Source organism: Pyrus communis, chromosome 7 (genome assembly GCF_963583255.1).
Source record: "Pyrus communis chromosome 7, drPyrComm1.1, whole genome shotgun sequence".
NCBI classification, from domain to species: domain Eukaryota; kingdom Viridiplantae; phylum Streptophyta; class Magnoliopsida; order Rosales; family Rosaceae; genus Pyrus; species Pyrus communis.
In genome coordinates this window covers 9260666-9279385 of record NC_084809.1, presented here as the reverse complement: position 1 = coordinate 9279385, position 18720 = coordinate 9260666, and the positions used below count along the sequence as shown (strand labels likewise).

The window sequence follows — 18720 nt, the reverse complement described above, 5'->3', positions numbered from 1 at the left end:
AGTGTGATAAAGAAGAATGTCATGACCGAATGATGAAAGATTATTTCATCAAGCATCGAAGATTTCCTACTCATGATTTGAAGGCAGTTTCAGATAAGGAGAAAGTTTTTTGAAATCATATTGAACCCAGTTGTCAATCATGACCACTACTTTGCAAGGAAGATAAATGTCTTAGGCCGACAAAGTCTATCACCTCATCAGACGCTCACATTTGCATTTCAGATGCTAGCTAATGGATGCTCTGCAGACTCAACTAATGAGTATTGCCAACTTGTGAAGACTACTGCTATTGAGAACCTGAAGCGCTTCTGTCAGGCAATTTAAGCCATATATGGAGCCACTTACCTCCGTAAGCCAAATCGTGAAGATTTGAAGAGGCTTCTATATAAGGCAGACAAAAGAGACTTCCTTGGCATGATAGGAAGTCTCGATTGTATGCATTGGGAGTGGAAGAATTGTCCTACTGCTCAAGGGCCGTCATAACAAGCCAACCATTGTGCTCGAAGCTACGGCGTCTTATGACACATGGATTTGGCATGCATTCTTCGGCGCTCCTTGATCAAACAACGATATCAACGTTCTTTGGTCTTCTCCTCTGTTCGATGATGTTGTCAATGGATAGGCACCAGAATTTCGGTACAAGGTAAATGGTAATATGTATGAGCTAGGTTACTACCTAACTGATGGTATTTATCCTAGTTGGTCTACCTTTGTCAAAAGTTTTTCTTATCCCGATAGTGCAAAGAAGAAATTATTTTCGTAGAGGCAAGAGTCTTACGGGAAGGATGTGAAAAAAGCATTCGAGATCCTACAAGCTTGATGGGCCATTGTTAGAGGGCCTGCACGACTTTCGCTCAATCTTGCAATTCCGGTAGCAATGTGTCCACTCGAAGGATCTTGGGACTTCCCTTTTCTCTTTGCTTCATTTTGCTTATCTTTTCCCGGGGGCCTTACAAAAGAAGGAGTTGGGGTCATTTCATCGATACCTTCATCGACACCTTCATCTCCGGCATTTGTCGGTGCGGCTTTACGTTGAAATAATTTTCCCCATTGTTGGTCCGCATCAGTTGTTGGTCCGCATCAGTTCCCCACCTCGGACAATCCTTGAGGATGTCTCAAGCATGTTGCAACTTAAAAAATTGATTTTTCACCCTATGAAAAAAATACATAAAAACAATTAGTTGCAAAATAATATTATGTACATAACAAATAAAATATCAAGAAAAAAACTCACAATTTATGTGTCGCTCCTTCCATTAGCCATGCCAACCACGGCTCTCTCCAAGCTTCTCTTTCATAAAGTGCATGCTTTGTTGATAGTCTTCCACCGATCGTAAACACCACCATCGTCCCTCCCGCCGCCGTTGCAGTTTTCTTGAAACTTTGTAATGATTTTATCCCACAAACCTTTTTGTTTTGATTTGTGCCAACTGCACCATCTTCGCTAACAGAAACTCATGCCAAACATAAAGCAACATCTTCCTCACATGTCCAATTACGACCTCTAATATACTCTCTTGCCATCTTTAACAATTTGGAAATGGAAAGAAATGGTAGAAAGAAAAATTGGAAGAATTGTAGGAGAAATTTGAGTTTTATGTGGATGTTTGAACAAATACATAGGCATTTACAGAGTTTTTAGGTGAATTTTGAGTTAAATAATTTTTTAATTATTTTAGCCGTTGGATTTAAATTTAGGCCTTTATATCCTCTCTTTTTTTACCGTTAGATTTGATTATATTCGATCTCAGCTGTTGGATTCAATGAATTTTAAAATAACATTTTTTTTTAAAATAAATAAATTTTGAATCTGGACCGTTGGAAGCAGAAAAGAGCCGTTGGGCTCTGGGTTATGGCCGACAACGGCCCTGATAGTGGGCCCCCCTGTCTAGCGCTAAAGGCGAGAGGGCCGCGTGGGGCGAGTGGGCCAGTGAACAAGCCGAGAGTGGGTATTTTTTGGACGAGTCCATGTGTGTGTGGGCTAAATTTGGGGGGGCAGGGGTGTATTAGGCCCAGGTTTAGCATTTCGCTTTTAGCCCAATGATTTAGCTTGGGTTGGGTTGTGTTTTGGGGGGGAGGGGGAATAAGTGGGGTATTTTCGCTTTTAGCCTAGGGTAGGAAACAGTCTTACAAGCATAATGTATCTCATTTCTAATATTGATGTTAATTTCAACATTAAACATAACCAATATGGCTAACACTCTTCCTCACATCCTGAACAAGTAAATTCTCTTTTTCGGTAAATACAACTAATTTCCCTCTAATTGATGGTGGTCATGCATTGTTACATATATATGCGTGCATAAAACATCTCTTAGACGACCTACATTTTGTGGCATTGGCACCATATTGATGTAAAATGGTAGCACAATGAATCAAAGAGGATGCTCCATACTTTCCATAAATGAACTCAAAAATAGGACATTGTCATGAACACTTCACAAAAGATCGCATGGGAGTCTCTTTCAGTTACGTCACTACCCTTGTTAGTAAATATATGTTCAAATAATGCAAGGGGGGGGGGGGGGAGAGAGAGAGAGAGAGAGAGAGATGAAAAACTTTGAACAGAAGTAGTACTCTTGGGGAGATCAGAAAACAAATCTAGAATAAAAGGCCAATTCAAAAATCCAAGAAGCAAAAACATGAGAGGTCCTCTCATTTTGTTTTTTCTCTTCAAAAAGACCATGACCTCCCCTCTCCTTTTTCTTTTCTTTATATGAAAATAAAGCTCTTGAGTGCAACTTCCAGAATAAATGGGTCCCGTTCCAAAAACTCCATTCATAAAAATAGGTAACTCTCCAAATACCCTTTTAACACCTTCACTTTTCCCATACATGAAGAGATGGACGGTTAATGGAGCGAGAAAGCAATACACGTCAAACCCTCTTCTGTTTTCTCCATCCCTCTTTATATTTCTACTACTTCCTCTCCTCCATTACTATATAATCCAACCTAGCTAGGTAGATAGATACACATATAGTAAGTATATTTCTAGACTATCATCCTTACAAAGCAAATAATGGAGGATGTGTTGGGTGATGGTTAAGACGTCCATTTTTGCTGTCCAATCTCTTTAACCAAAAAAGTTACCCACTTCCCACTTCTGCAATTCTTCCTTCCGGTTGCCAATTGCAACCCCAAAAGAAAAACTCAAAGTCAAGAAGTAATTATTTTCTTTGTGTTTATATATCCCTAATCCTCTATTCCTACTTTGCTTTGTTTTCTTTTAAAAGTTGGTTTAGTGGTCTTAAACAAAAATAAAGCTCACACATAACTCAATAGGTTAATCTATGTCTATTGCTTTATTACAAATATAGTTGTCAACTGATCTTGATCATGCCTTTTAACTAGAGAGTGGTTTTTTGGTGTTTTTCTTGGCTAGCTAGCTAACAGAAAGAACCACAATTCATCTATTTGGAGGGGTTTTTGCCATTTTTCATCCTTGCAACAATGGAGTTCCCAAATCAAGCACCTGAGAGCTCTACCCAAAAAAAATTGGGAAGAGGCAAAATTGAGATTAAGCGGATCGAAAACACTACCAATCGACAAGTCACCTTCTGCAAACGCCGCAACGGATTGCTTAAGAAAGCCTATGAATTGTCTGTTCTTTGTGATGCTGAAGTTGCTCTTATTGTCTTCTCCACCCGTGGCCGCCTCTATGAGTATGCTAACAACAGGTTTGCATATTACTTTGTAATTGACATATTTAACTGTTTTGTTCTTGCACTTCAGGGTCTCTCTCTCTCTCTCTCTCTCTCTCTCTCTCTGAGTTCTTCTGATTTGATCTTCAAGTAGTCTTTTCCAATTCAATTAATCACTATATTCCTTTATATATATGATCTTAACTTTTCAGCTGGAAGCTAATTTTGATTATTTGGTTACACATAAAATTCTAACTGCTAACTTGTTTTTTTTTTTTTTAAATCTCGCTGTTGTTTACAAAATATTAAGACTGGTTTAGGAGCAGTTAGACTAATTATTTTGTTCTTTTGGTTTTGGGTGTGGCTAGCCAGGGTGAAATGAGTAATTTTCTTTTGAGTAAGCTTTGAGGTATATTTCAGCTTATCAACCAGAAAACTTTGATCTTTGGGGTAATATATTATTTTTTATATTTTCTTTATATTTTGTGCCTATTCTTTCTATAGCTTAGCTCTCTGGATGCAGATCTGTAGGATCACAGATAGAAATAGAGGAAGTTGTGTATTAATCCGAGGAGTTTTTGTATGACAACAATCTTAGGGTTCCAAAGAGTTGCAGGTCTGTTAGATCAGCTTCCATGTATCTCCATTGTTGTTAAACTACTTCTCTCTCTCTCTCTCTTCACATGTCATCTATCAGTAGGCCATAAAATGTATGTCTGCAGATCACAAAGCTGTCCAACTCTCATTAGCCAGTTCCCTTCATCTCATGACGCTTCCTAAGTAAACATGTCAGCTCAGCTAAGAAGCAAATTGTATGTATTTTTTGGTCCAAGTAAAATGAATGTATATACAAGTTAAAACCCAAATAAAAACTTCAATCAGATTGCCAGACCTAAGTAAATTCAACACCTTTTTTGTAGTTATGTACTATACATTAATTTTTGTCCTCTTTGACCCTTTCTGGAACATAAAGGAGGAGGCTAGGGTGTTGTTAGCTAGGGTTTCAAAGTCAAATTACATATCAACCAAGCCATGCTTCAATCAGTCAGCTGCAAGGCTGAGAAATAGGTTCAAAAGCCTACTGGTACCGGATGTCTAAACTTTTGTCTTATCTTCAACAGAAATCACACAAGAAATAATTACGACTAAAAAACTCAAATGGGAATCTTGAAACCTTGTTATAATTCTTTCATTGTATTACTCTCCAAATACCATAGAATATGTTGAAATTCACACAAAAAGATGAAGACTGTTTTCATCATTGTGGTGTGTCTGGAAGGCTAGATCAGTAGATCTTGTGTTTAGGGTTTTAAAACCCAAAGTCCAGTACCAATACTTTGGGGGTACTTTTCTAGTATGCTCGGGGGTATTCTATACTCCGAAATTTCTGATGTTCAGATTCTTCGTAAAAAAATACAATAATCTGGATCTAATGGCCCAAATACTCTGGAAAACAATAGAAATTTCGCCTGTTTAATACATATATACATATATATATATATATATATATGTATATTTATATATATTAGGAAGTGGTAGCATGTGCCTAGGGTTTCTTGTGTGAGTGAGCGAGCTGTATTGTTGTTTCTTTGAGTTTACAGCTTACGAATCTATGGTCACGTCAGACATGATGTTTCTGTTCTTCCTGTCCGGACAAAGGGAAAATGATCCTCGCCAGATTTTTTTCCTGAGAATCCTAGGAATTTCACGATCGTGACCGTTCATCGTATATCATATGGTCAGTTTTTGTTAGGTACTATTTATATTTAATTCTAAATTTTAAATTTTGAAATCATTTCTCATCTCACAATGTACGATGAACGGTTACGATCATGAAATCCCTAGGATTCCCAGTAAAATGATCCACGATGATCCTTTTTCCGGACAAAGAAGCTGCTGTGGCAAAATGATTCCCTTCACGTCCATCTTCTCTTCTCACTTTTTATCATTTTTCCAATATCTTCCCTTTATTTTGTTTCTTTTTATTTTTTGAGTTCCTGTGGTGAAAAAGATGAAAAATAATTCTCCTTACTCTTATTGTGTGCATTATAATTACTCTAATATCTATGTATTGTTGAGAATAAATCTCACATTGATGGAGTATGTACCTAGTGTGGGCTTATAAAAAGTTGGGCTACTCCCCATATTGTCAATTGGTTTTATGGTAGAATTCCTCGACTTTCTTTGTGGACACATAAAGCAATTAGTCATGAGTTCTTTCATCTTTCTGGAAACAATGTCATCAAGAAAACAAAAGAGACTCTAACTTATGCTTCAAAATTCATGTGTGTGTGTATATATATGTGCATATATCACTGCAAAACCCCAGAAGAGGGAGAATCGTGTTTAATTGTTATCATGCTTTTACTGAACCGTATCTATACATAGATTTGTTTATTATTTTCCTGCATATACTCCAAGAAAAGTTGTCTGACTCTGTGAAAAGAGAGAGATGAATGAAGGAAAGATGAAATGACTCAGCGGAATGGAGAAGATAAGTCTGTGAAGAAAAGAAAATGCTAATAGTGGCTGCAAAAACAGACATCTTTCTCTCAGAGATTCAAGGACATAAAAGGAAATAAATTCTTTTATATGAATAAAATTCACTTGTTTAATACCATAACTTCGTAAAAATTTAAGGGGTCTTTTGGTGTTTTGGGGTCATCAGGTGGGAATAGGACTGTTCCTTAGGGTTATTGGTCATTGTGTAAAGGTTTACTGACACGTGGCGTAGATTTAGAGATTGTGAGAGGGGAGCCAATCATATTTGGGGATCTTCTGCCAGCATGGCAGAGGCAACCAATCACTACATGGCTCGACAAAATTAAGGTAACAACTCCCCAAGAGTACAGTGAAATTGAATGATTTTGTTTGATTCTTTTGGTTTTTCTTTTTTGGGGTCAATTTTTTGTTCTGTTCTATGTTGCATAACATCAACGGTGGTTGAGAGCCACATCTGGCCATACAGCTTAGCCCCTCTGAAAATACTAATCTATTTTGTATATTTGGTACCATTGGAAAATTTATGTGTTTATATTTACAATGTTGCTACTTTTTTAAGTTAGCAAATTTGGTCCCACAATTTGTTTTATTCAAAACATATCGTTAAGCAATGGAGTTGAATTGGTGGAAGAGTCGCTAATATATAATATTATCAAAGAGATATTTTTTGAAATGTCATATAAATTTATACACAATTTTTACATTGTCATATGAACTCAAATTGTAAGCAATTTGTCATATTAATTTTTGAAAATCATTAATTTGTTATCTTATAATTTTAATCTGAAATAAGTCATGTGCCTTGTGTTAAATGTTATTTTGGACATTCGACTCCTTTTCGTTTCGTTTCATTGCTTGCCATGAGCCGTAACTTGGCAAAAATGACAAATTTGATATTTACCATTGTTTTAGATGACAACTAATATACTTCAAGAACATGTGTATATTTTGAAGACTATATTCTTTGAGAGAAAATCGATCAGGATTCAGTCATATCGTTATATTAGGTTTCACTTTGTTCTACAATATCAACTTTCAAATCATGAAATGATAGAATTGGGAGGGATACGTTTTCTTTATGATCCTCTTCTATCTTCAACTATGACAAAATTTGGGCATTAGCATCCATTATTTCTTTCTAACAACAACATTAAATCTAGTGAGTTATCCAATTCAATCTTTGATACCAAACGACACGTATAAGTATTCATAAATCGATGCTCCTAATTCTTAACCCTAATGTAACGGTGTGTTATAGCTAGGCCTAGGCAATTAACAAGTAAATTGTTGGTGGTTCTTGTTTCCGTGTGTATGTATCTCAATGTCTATATATGTGTGTGTATTTCTTGAGGTTCTTACATTATTTCTCCGAATTTGGATTTTGCAGACATTCTTTTACTAATTAACTTCCATAACAGTTGTTCTGAGTTGGGTCCATGATCAAACAGGAAACGATATTCATGCTAGCTAGTCCATATACAAAACGTTGTATATCTATAGGGTATCCATAACGTTCATGATTAGTTCATATAAAGTATTGAAAACGCAATTTCCATGTGATATACACCTAAAAATATACATTGAGGATGATAGTTAGGAGTTTTACCTCACATAGAAGCAGCAAGAAACTTGATCTTTAAGAATCAAGACGTCCACGTAAGATTGCTTCGATTCGATGATGCCACAAAGGTTTTTCTTCCCCGACACGATCGACCAAAATAAGTCACCAATTAAAAACCCTCAAAGATTTGATGATGGTTCACTTGGAACTTTAATATTTCTCAAGGCGAGAGAATCTGAGAAAATATGCAAAAGGCTTGACAAAAACGTTGGGTTATTTGTTTTTGTTGTACTGCAATTCTGCATGGTGACTAATAATTAATAAGAGAGTGAGATGATAGAATAAAGAAATAGGGTTTTGATCTCTCAATGTGTGGGGCAGATTTATTTGACTTACGAGGTGTTATGGTTGGCCTCTAGGCGCCTAGCTTATCCCTTTTAGGGCAACATTCTACAATATTTCCTATATTGGTGCCATTTCTAATTAAAATACCTAAGAAATAGGGCATTTTATTCCAAATTATTTAAGTGTTTGAAGAACCACATAAAAATTTGGAAGTTTAGCTTAATTTCTTTTTCCCGTTGCAGCGTTAGAGCAACAATCGACAGGTACAAAAAAGCATGCGCTAATTCTACCGACGGTGGATCTGTATCAGAAGCTAACACTCAGGTAAAGGTAAACTTCTTTAGATGATGAATAGAAAAGGATAATGTTTTTTATAGCAGGCTTGGAAGTGGAAGTCCTTATGTAGAAGGAAAGCCTAATAGTTAATTTCTTTATAAATTAACTATTTATATCCAATTTTGGTCACCTAATCCACATTATTGGCCAACTAATTGTAACCCTGAACCCTAGATAAGCAATTGTAATGCTCCTGATCCAAGTTTAAGCTTCCTATTTTCTAGACATTAATTTCGTCCACTGTTTATTCATTTAATTTGTATGTACTGAAACGGTACAAATTGGTTTTACGAGTTTGTCTAATGCTGTCACCATACATGGCCTCAGTTTTATCAGCAGGAAGCATCGAAACTGCGAAGACAGATCCGAGAAATTCAGAATTCAAACAGGTAAATTAAGTTGATTTCATTAATAATTAACTACATTGTCTAATTTCTGTCCATCTAAACATTCTGCCTCTCTCTCTCTCTCTCTCTCTCCTGCAGGCATATACTGGGGGAATCCCTTAGCACCTTGAAAGTCAAGGAACTGAAAAACCTAGAAGGAAGATTGGAGAAAGGAATCAGCAGAATAAGATCCAAAAAGGTACTCCATTTCCCTATTTTAATTGCAAAAATCTGTTTAATTCCTTCAAGTTTACTTAATCCCTACTCAAAATCTCAACTGACGTGCTCGGATAAACCGCAGAATGAAATCCTGTTTTCTGAAATCGAATTCATGCAAAAGAGGGTAACTCTATCTTCTACTATACAGTCTATACTACTAAGTTCCCTTGGTGCCAAATTACTTTCTTCATGTTACTTATACAATATGCTACTTCTTAAAAACAATACTACGTACGTTCGTGCATGCAGGAGACTGAGCTGCAACACCACAACAATTTTCTGAGAGCAAAGGTGAACATTCAAATGCATAAGCCAATACCGAAAAGTTAAACTTAATTACGAATACGAATGATAAAATTAATGAATGAATGGTACAGATAGCTGAAAGCGAGAGGGAACAGCAGCAGCAGCAAACACATATGATGCCGGGAACTTCCTACGATCCTTCAATGCCTTCGAATTCGTATGACAGGAACTTCTTCCCTGTGATCTTGGAGTCCAATAATAACCATTACCCTCGCCAAGGCCAGACAGCTCTCCAACTTGTGTAAGTTTTATTACCATTACTAGTAATACAATTTATATTTTCTTTCTAAATCACATACAGATGAGATAATTAGTTACTGTTTACTTTTGGTCTTTGGATGCAGTTGAAATGCTGGACTGCCGTCTGATGTTCTTCTATCCATATCCTCTGATCTGTTTTCATAAATCTATGAGATAATTGACGTTGTAGCTTTTATGTATATGGGAGAACCAGTTGGCTCATGTTCTAAATAATATATATATATATGTGTGTGTGTGTGTGTGTGTGTGTGTGATGATGTACCCCAATTCTGTGATAACATATATAGTAAATTTTATTTTCTCACCCTAATTAAAGTATCATCTCTATTATCTTGTTCATCTGCATAAATTCCTAATTTCTGCAAATTACAGTTTCAACACGCATGCATAACTTGACAAATATACACATAGAATAATACGTGCACACTATAATTGACCGGTAAGTAGGAATGACTACTTCCAACATGAGTCAAATATTTTCCCTTCACAAATTAAAACAAAGTGAAAAGAAAAATGTGTGCACACATGTCATACCATTATACAGTTTACAAGTAGTTTCCCCAAAGTTCGTTTATATTTTCGTTTTGTAAAAAATGGATTATAAGGTTGAGCTCTGTTCTCCTGCGCATGAAAGAACAAAAAGAAGTGGTTGAGACTTAACCGTTCACTCGGCGAAAAACCTGCGTGGGAGAAAATTTCTGGTATAATGTTTGCCCTAGGAGCCAAGAAAGTGCATGGCCAGGGTGACAACTAGGTTTTTGACTTTATCGAAGAGAAAATGGGCCATTGGGGGAGGGTAGTTGCAATATTTCGATCACTTTCGCGTGAGCTGCTCATCTATTGCAGTGTGCCCAATATAGCCCAACTGCACAACATTGTGCTTAACGTATTCAATTATTTGGAATAAAATCCATTGGAGGCAAGCAATTGTAGGCAAAGGCAGTGGTACCACTCTACCATATACTTTATTGGTAAACGTCATTTTCTGCGCATGTAAGGGACGTATGCATTTGGGACCAAAGACGCTAAGAAAATTTGTACATGTGAAAATATTAATGTGGATACATTTTATATGCGTATGTTATACCATTAGTTAGAACACTTTCAAACAAAAACAACTTCATCATCTTTCGTTATGTATTAGGGCAGTTAGGGTAACTCTCGCATCAAATAAAAACTTTGTGGAATCATATGCAGAAAGTCTCATGCTTTTGCAAGAAGTGTCCTACTAATAACGTGATCGGACTGTCTTTACCCAAAATTTTCTTGCCCACCAACATACTTATTGTTGTGGTAAAGAATGCTTTGAGAATCGTGAAATAATGAATTTACAATAACAAAAGTAAGTCTACGCAATGTTCACAACACATCGTCATCCCTTATTGTATGGGCATGTGACTGAGCAATTAGATGCATTACAAGACCCATTTATAATAATGCCTCATAATCACAAGATGCATAAACAACTGATGCTAGCACCGCCCAAACCATTTATTTATTGGCGGCCTTGTTCTCCTTTTCTTTGTTTCTTTTTAAAATACAGCAAGTAAAAAGAACAGGAATAAGATTACTCTAAAACTTGAGCAATTATGGTAGATAAGCCTTATTAACAAGTTTCATCACTGATTAACTAAGCACTTCAGTTACCTGAGTAAAATTTACAAAATAACGTCAGAGAGATGCATCCATGAAGCTTTACATCCCTTATATGCATTGAAGGTTGAATTTGAACATCCTGATTCTATCGTATATTCGCATCGTACCTTCTTCGGCTATTGTCTACTATGATTTATGAACATGAAATAACACCATCTGAAGTGTCCAGAGCTGAGTGTGAGCAGAGACTGAAGCCGAAACCTTCTTCCCTCTGCTTCCCCAAACTCTGCTTTCGGGATTTGTCCCAAAATGAATATCGGAGAGTTAAAGGACTTCGTCCTCTTCACCCCATGATTCTACATTTCCTAACAAACTTGTTTGAACAATTTACATGCTTGTTCCACAAGCCTCGTACCCCTGGAAACCCAATCTCGAGCCATGGCTTCGCTGGGCCACTGAAGTGTATAACGGAAGCAGCTTCCAATATGTCTTCGGGAACCTCTGGGGATCGAGAACCTAATCCAGCCACATGCCACAGTGGGTCAATAGGATGCACATGACCCTCAAATGCAATTAAGGCGGGTGGAACTATTCCTGGATGCCACAATGTCAACCCAGACTTCTGGTTCTGCGAAGTGCACATAAGATATTAGTATCATGGTATCGAGTCTCAAGAGTCCACAAATATGAATGTTTTCTTATTTACAAGCAGTTTCAAGTCACAAAATACTGGCTAATGTGAGAATATACTTACAAATTGTAGCCATTGATGGTATGTTTCTGTAATATTGGTCCGCCGCCAAGCTGCAAGATCAAAGACATTCATGCCATACAGCCATGCACAACGATCATGATCGAAGTTGGATGAAATGATAGGGTGTGAAAAATTGAAGTAGTCATTGTAAGTTCTTCCCGGGCAACAGTTGTCACCGCACCATGAGTTGACAACTGCACCAACAACATTTCCATTGAGATCCAGTTCCCACAAAGTAGATAGATCCTGCTGTACAACAATATCATCGTCCAAGAACACTATCTTGTTGAGATCTGGAAAAAGCTGTGTGTCCAATGAAAATTAAATGATATCGTTACAAATTCATATTCAACAACAACCATTCCTTAGGGAATATCTGTGAAAGAAATAGAGCAATTACCTCGGGGATATAAATTCGAAGAAGGTTCATAAGGGAAAGGCAGCTGGGGCTCAGAGCTTCTAAGAATCTTTTATGTTCTCCATCAGACTCAAAGTCATCATCTTTCAAATTTCTGTAGTAATGTCTCCAAATCTGGCGGTGGATCTCTAGCATCTCCTTGACTCCAACATTTACTTCCTGAGACCAGTCGTATTGGTGTAACCCTTTAACTTCCACCACTGCTGATTGAAAAGAATTAATTGCAAACCATGCATGCATAGGAGTATAAGTTTTCTTGTCAGTCACTATGTGGAAAATCAAATTTTCAGGGTTGGCTGATTTTTGGACTGTGGATGAGATAACGACAGAAGCTGCGAGGACATTATCAGTTAGAAGAACAAGGTGGTGAAAGGAGGGATCGGAAAGTCGAGAAACATATTCAGGTGGAGGTAAACGAGATCGAGCTATTGCATTTACAGCATATTCTTCAGCTAATTTGAGGCAAAGACAATGTATGCTCTTGGGCATACCATGTGAGGCTAAGTGCCAGTAAAACAATTCCCGCTGTCTGGCTGACTCAACCTTGTGTTCCATTCTCGATAGCTGCATTAAACAACAAGCTATTCTTCAGTTAATTAATTAGTATATTATTATCAACAGATATTCAAACTGATAGCAAGTCATAAACAACTAATTACTATGGATCAATAAGAAACTTCACCCTTGTATATTCTTGAATTTACTACTCAATTTCAGAATTTTAACATATATTATCTGCTAGTTATCACAAGTTTTATCTCAAATTTTTCAAAGAAAAATTTACAATAGGGCTGACGAATGCATATCTTAACTCTCCACTAGAACTTTACTTCAAGACAAATTTTGAACTTGAAAAAGCTCATTTGTCCAACTAAGTGCAGCTAGCAACAAGTGGCCAAAGTTAACACGGCAATTTAATTGCAAAACTTTACAGCCATTCAAAGTTCTTGTGGTCCAAAGGCTGGCACATTCAAATCAAAGGTAGGTTCCTACTAAGAACTAGAAAGTAGAACGTGAAGTAATCTAAGTGAAAGACGCTTAACTATGAGATTTTGCATAAATACAACATAACACGGAAAAAAATTGGCATGGATAGTGATGGGACAACAATCTTCAATCTACTGTCATCAGAAAAGGACACCTTGAGCAAAAATAATGGAACACGAATGTATATTCTACCCACTACTGCTAGAGAAATATTGTATTCGTTTTGAACAAACGGTCAAGGAACTCTGTAGGTAGAAAAATGGAAATTGTTTTGAATTGAAACTGGAAGCAGGTAGCTGACTAGCTTAGGTTCCAACACACTGGCTGCACCGGTTTTGGACCATCTCTTTTTCATTCATATTAATCAATGAGTTTACATATCTGTCATCATCCTCCTTTTTTCCTTAACATAAAAATGCCAAAGAAGTTCACTACATGGACAAGGAGTCTTCTTAATACAATTATTTTGTAATAATGCAAACAAATTAAATTAATTATTGCAATAATAGAAACAAATTAAATTAGATTTGTTTGAGAGTTGACCAGACCGAGGTACAAGACAAATACTATTAGGTCAATAATCCCAAAGGGGTAGGTGGAAGTTAGGGTTTTGGATCAATTTACCAACCCGAAATTGTGGACTAGACAATAGACATTGCATCACCCTACCAGAAAACACACAAAAGTAATAAAGGAAAAGGAAACAAAACTAACCGCTAGCTATTGAGTGAGTCTAGTAAAAAGTTAAAAACGAGTGAGTTTTTACCATGGCCTTTGTTTTGAAAGCGAATGCTTTGACATCTTGTTGCTTCAACGTCATCTCCTGGACCAGCTGGTTAAACGACTCGATCCCTTGCTCGTTATTGTTTACGTTACCATCCTTTGCTTCCAGCAGTGCCCTTGTCAACTCCTCTCTGAGCTTCATTAGCATTAAACCACATCAAAACAATACCTATTAGATGATTAAATGAGCACGATAACCATTGACGGAGCCAGAATTTAATAACAATGGTGTCACAATTTTGGCCAAAAAAAACTTCATTGGATCATTTCGTTGAGCTTCTGGTGGGTATCTGCCAACTTATGCCGAGTTTTGTCAATTTTTGCTTATGACTATCGAGTGAGGCTTTTTACCGAACACTTGTTGCGCACCATAAGGTCACACACAAGAAAAAAGATAAGAACGACAAAGGAAAGAAAGAAGAAAATTTACAATAACCATACAGGGGGTTGTACAAAAGAAGTAGTTTGTAATTCATCGTTTTGACTCTTTTTTTTATCAGTTTGCCGCAATTTGTGTATAGTTAGTCATATTCAAATATACAGATAAATATACATTGGGGTTATGAGCAACCAATGATCCTATGTTAATTCTGCCACTGATGATAACCGTTTTTTATTTCTTTCGGAAAAGATGATTATTCTACCCTAATTATGAGGACGTGGGTTCAAAATCCGACATAATAGCCTAGCCAAGTAACCTTATCCACGTCTGTAACATGACAACCGTCTGATTGCACCAAACCGTGTTGATGTGAAAATGAAAAGGCTAAAAACAAAGAGGGTAATGCCAGTTGGTTCCACTCAAGCTAAATGAAGGTTTCTTTGGCAGACAACTACGTTTTATGGACGTAGTGGAAGCAGTCACAGTTCTGGTTCTGGAAATAGGGAAGAGATCCTCTCCGGATCTCTCCCACCAAAGCCACCCAATCCATTAATCCAGACCATTAAAATTTGATTCAACGGATATAATTATTATAATTTGTATAAGAGTCTTTTGTTTGTAGCTGTTGGATCAAATTTCAAAAATCTGGATTAATGAATTTAGTAGATTTGATGGGAGATATCCGGAGAGGATCTCTTCCCCCCCCCCCCCGGAAATAGACGTTTTGGGCAAATTATTGTATGTCTTGTTGGCTTTTATTTTAATATTTCTCAAGATCAAGTTGACGAGAATACTATGAGTGCAATACCAACTGGCCACGCGTCTACAAAAGCAACTGACGGGGAGTGAAGGCAAATACCGACACTCCCTCAAATGTGCTTATCCACTGACTGTGCTCTCTATTTTCCTAGTACCAAATTGCCATCACCAACTACATCATTTACCAGAAATACCATTTATCAATTACGAAAAATCAAGCTAAGTATAGAAATATTCTTATCAAAATTAAAATATTTTTCTAAATTTAGCCTTAATAAAGTTCAATTGTCAAATATAGTCTATTATGCGCCACATACGAATGCGCCAAATAACGAGCAGACACACAATTCTAATCAACTGGTTTAACTTATGTTTATCATAGTTTATCACATTAACTATAATAAGTGTATTTAGAAGTGATTTTAAAATAACTGAATCATTTTTACTTAAAAGTGTGAGATCCCCTTAATGTAGATATAATCGTTTTTTCAGAAGAAATAAATAACTGAAAACGTTTTTGATGAAAATATTTTTGAAACCCCTTATTAAAAAAATGAGTTAATCCTAAAATGCTTTCTACAAAAAGCATATAATGGTTCATCCAAAATTCAATTATTTTAAAAACACTTTCAAAACAAAAATCTTTTAGTTTTTCTATTTTGTGCAAAATAATTTGTTTATATATATATATATATATATTATATAAAGTAAAATTGAAATGGTAATATTGTCAATAAAGTAGTGTAGTGGGGGAGCACTTACTAATGATTCGTCACTCCCGCTGAAAAACCTCCAACCTACGCAGTCTGCAGCATTTGCCAAAGCCAAACACAAAAAACCAAAAAAATAAAAATAGTAAGTAATAAATCTGAATTTTCAGCAGAGCAGAATTCAAGGTACATTCAAAGCATTAGTATTCAAAAACAACAAAACTTGCAAGAAAATCCGCTTCAGAAATCAGAGTTTATAAGGTACAACAGCCGACAGCCAGATTATTACATAATTGCGATTACGCACGCAGCGACCAAATCCAAACGTACAACCACGTCACAGCAACCCGAAAATCCTCTTCAGATAATTCTAAAATATTTCAATTAATTTATAATTTTTACCTAAATACTTTAAGAAATTAAAATAAATAAAATAAAAAAGCTAGAGAGAGAGAGAGTTACCGAGCGTGGAAGAGCAAGCAGTGGTAGATTCAAGGACAATGAACGCAATTCTAACGAAAAGGAAGGGCAAAACTAACGCGAGCACCAGCAACAACGGCAAGACCGTCCGGCCGGAAATCCTCCGAGTCGCCGCCGTCGAAGGAGATCCCTTCCCGGCGCCGGCGCTGGATATCGTCAGCCTCTTTATCCCCGTCGTGGATATATAAAACTTCATCTTCCCCCACAACAGCAACTCCGCCTCTGCAGCAGCTTCATATCAATGCGACGGCGATGATCGGCCGGCTAGAGAACGAAGAGCAGCTGCCCCGAGATCACCCCGAGATCACTGAAGCTCCGGCGAGATCTGACGGGAGATCCAAAATTCTAAATGTGAGTGGGATTCGATGTTCGGAATTGGGAGAAGGAGGAGGAGGTCACGGGCTCTATTTGTGGAACGAAAGCCAGAGAGAGAGTCGACTCAATAATCAGATCACAAAATTTAGAGAGAGAGAGAGAGAGAGAGAGAGAGGAAAAGCCAAAAGCAGAACCGCGTTGAAAGCCGCGGGAAAGAGAATGAATTTTATAGGGTATTATTTTGGAGTAATCCTATTCATACCATGTTTTTATATCACATTTTCATACCATAGCATTTGATGTAGACATCTGCATTATTTGAATTAATAAGATTTTTTAATTTATTTCATTATTTAATAAGCTAATAATTAAGAAAAACTTGTTAATTTAATGATGATTGTAGTATACGATAAGTCTTTCTTCTTCATTTCTTTGAATTTTACTATTTTTTCAAATGATGTGATTAGCCACATCAGATGCCACCTAAGGTGATATAGGAATATGATATAAAAACATGGTATAAATAACATTAGTTAGTTAATTAGTTAGTTAACTAATAGTTTGTGGACCTCGGATTAAGGGTTAATTAAGGATTTGGCCTTGGCTTTTCGCTAATGGCACCGACAAATTGTGAGTGTTCCCTCGCTTTTGTTTTGTGATGGGCTTACGCTATGGGCTACTTATGGGCCCAGCCCATGGGTCAGTAACTGTAGCTCTGTTTTTGTGCCTGCAGTTCTTCTTACCCGTCCATCATGGTAAGTTTCTTCTTTTTCTTTTACTGTTGAGATTTTGTTAACTTTTTTGGTGTATAAAAAAAATATTTTTAGTAAAATAGTTAAAATATTTACATCTGATTTCTTTGCTCCAATCTTGGCTTTTTTTTTATTTTTTTTTTTATTTTTAATAAACGATATTATCTATACTAAGGGACAAGAATGGGGGTGGACTTAGCCTCATAATGGACTAGCAATAATGTGATTCAAACTCGCCTTTAACGAGAATTGAACTTAAGACTTCTCTCATTTGCAAGTAAAAAGGAATATCACTAGACTGTATACTAAGGGCCAATTTGGGATTGATGCGCTTTTTTAATAAATTGTTTATGATGTGCTTTAAGAATAATCAGCTGCAAAATAAAGCAGTTGAGCGTTTGATAAACTGTATGGTTAAAAGTGATGTGAATATGAAAGTAATGTAAAAACAGTGTCTGGAAGGATAAATAATGTCATTGTTTAAAATTAATGAGCTTATTACAGGAATTAAAACTATTCTAAAGGCTCAACTCCGTTTTTTATTAAAATAGTTTTTAAAAACAACTTATAAGTTGTTTTTTAAAACTGATGTATGAAGGTCATTGCTTTAAAAAAAAAAGGTTGTATATTTTATTTTTATCAAATATTTTTTTTACTATTTAACTTTAAAATGAAGTAATTTTAAGTGAATGCTCTAACATTGTTTGTTTAAAAAAGAATACACCGATCAAGTCATTAGTGTTATGAAATGACGTCGGGTTGCATCCCTTTTCATCGGAAAAGGATCCTCACCAGATCTTTTTTCTAGGGATCGGAGGATTTCGTGATCAGGATCGTTTATCGTATATCATATGATCCGTTTTTGTTAGATACTATTTATATTTAAATTTAATTTTAAAATAATTTCTAACCGTACGATATATAATGGACAGTCCCAATTACGAGATCCTCGGAATCCCTTGAAAAAGGATTCAATGAGGTTAATTTTCCCTTTTTGTCATCAATTAATGGCAAGTGATCAGGAGCTAAGCATTATCAAACGTTGATTAGACAACTTTAATTAACTTTCGTATGGAAAAAATTAACATTATAGTAGCCATCAAACTGTTGTGTCTGACATTAATTATTTTTAAAGACTATTCCTAATTTAATCCCCAAACGGTTGATAGATTTTTTTCAAGTACCCAGTATTCATTATTTCACGTATCATAATACAAATATATATTT

At 36.2% G+C, this 18720-nt stretch overlaps 2 protein-coding genes across 8 annotated transcripts; one reads left to right on the top strand and one right to left on the bottom strand.

Annotated features, from left to right (window-relative positions):
- Window positions 1-2853: 2853 nt before the first annotated feature.
- LOC137740202 (agamous-like MADS-box protein MADS1) lies at window positions 2854-9873 on the top strand. 7 transcript variants are annotated; one of them, XM_068480032.1, is made up of 9 exons: window positions 2865-3163; window positions 3387-3677; window positions 8292-8379; window positions 8713-8774; window positions 8871-8970; window positions 9073-9114; window positions 9240-9281; window positions 9368-9537; window positions 9641-9873. In XM_068480032.1, the coding sequence occupies exons 2-9, from the start codon at window positions 3451-3453 to the stop codon at window positions 9642-9644; spliced, it is 735 nt and encodes a 244-aa protein (XP_068336133.1). In that variant the 5' UTR covers window positions 2865-3163; window positions 3387-3450; the 3' UTR covers window positions 9645-9873. The 7 variants fall into 7 exon arrangements, with proteins under 7 accessions (XP_068336129.1, XP_068336131.1, XP_068336135.1 ...); XM_068480033.1 differs by having other exon boundaries at window positions 2882-3163; window positions 8292-8373; XM_068480028.1 differs by having other exon boundaries at window positions 2854-3163; window positions 8292-8373; window positions 8871-9114.
- A 1231-nt stretch (window positions 9874-11104) lies between these two features.
- On the bottom strand, window positions 11105-16898 carry LOC137740844 (probable galacturonosyltransferase 15). The gene is made up of 6 exons (XM_068480649.1): window positions 16409-16898; window positions 15999-16042; window positions 14079-14231; window positions 12308-12889; window positions 11908-12210; window positions 11105-11781 (listed from the first exon to the last, which is right to left on the bottom strand). The coding sequence occupies exons 1-6, from the start codon at window positions 16620-16622 to the stop codon at window positions 11497-11499; spliced, it is 1581 nt and encodes a 526-aa protein (XP_068336750.1). The 5' UTR covers window positions 16623-16898; the 3' UTR covers window positions 11105-11496.
- Window positions 16899-18720: the final 1822 nt, after the last annotated feature.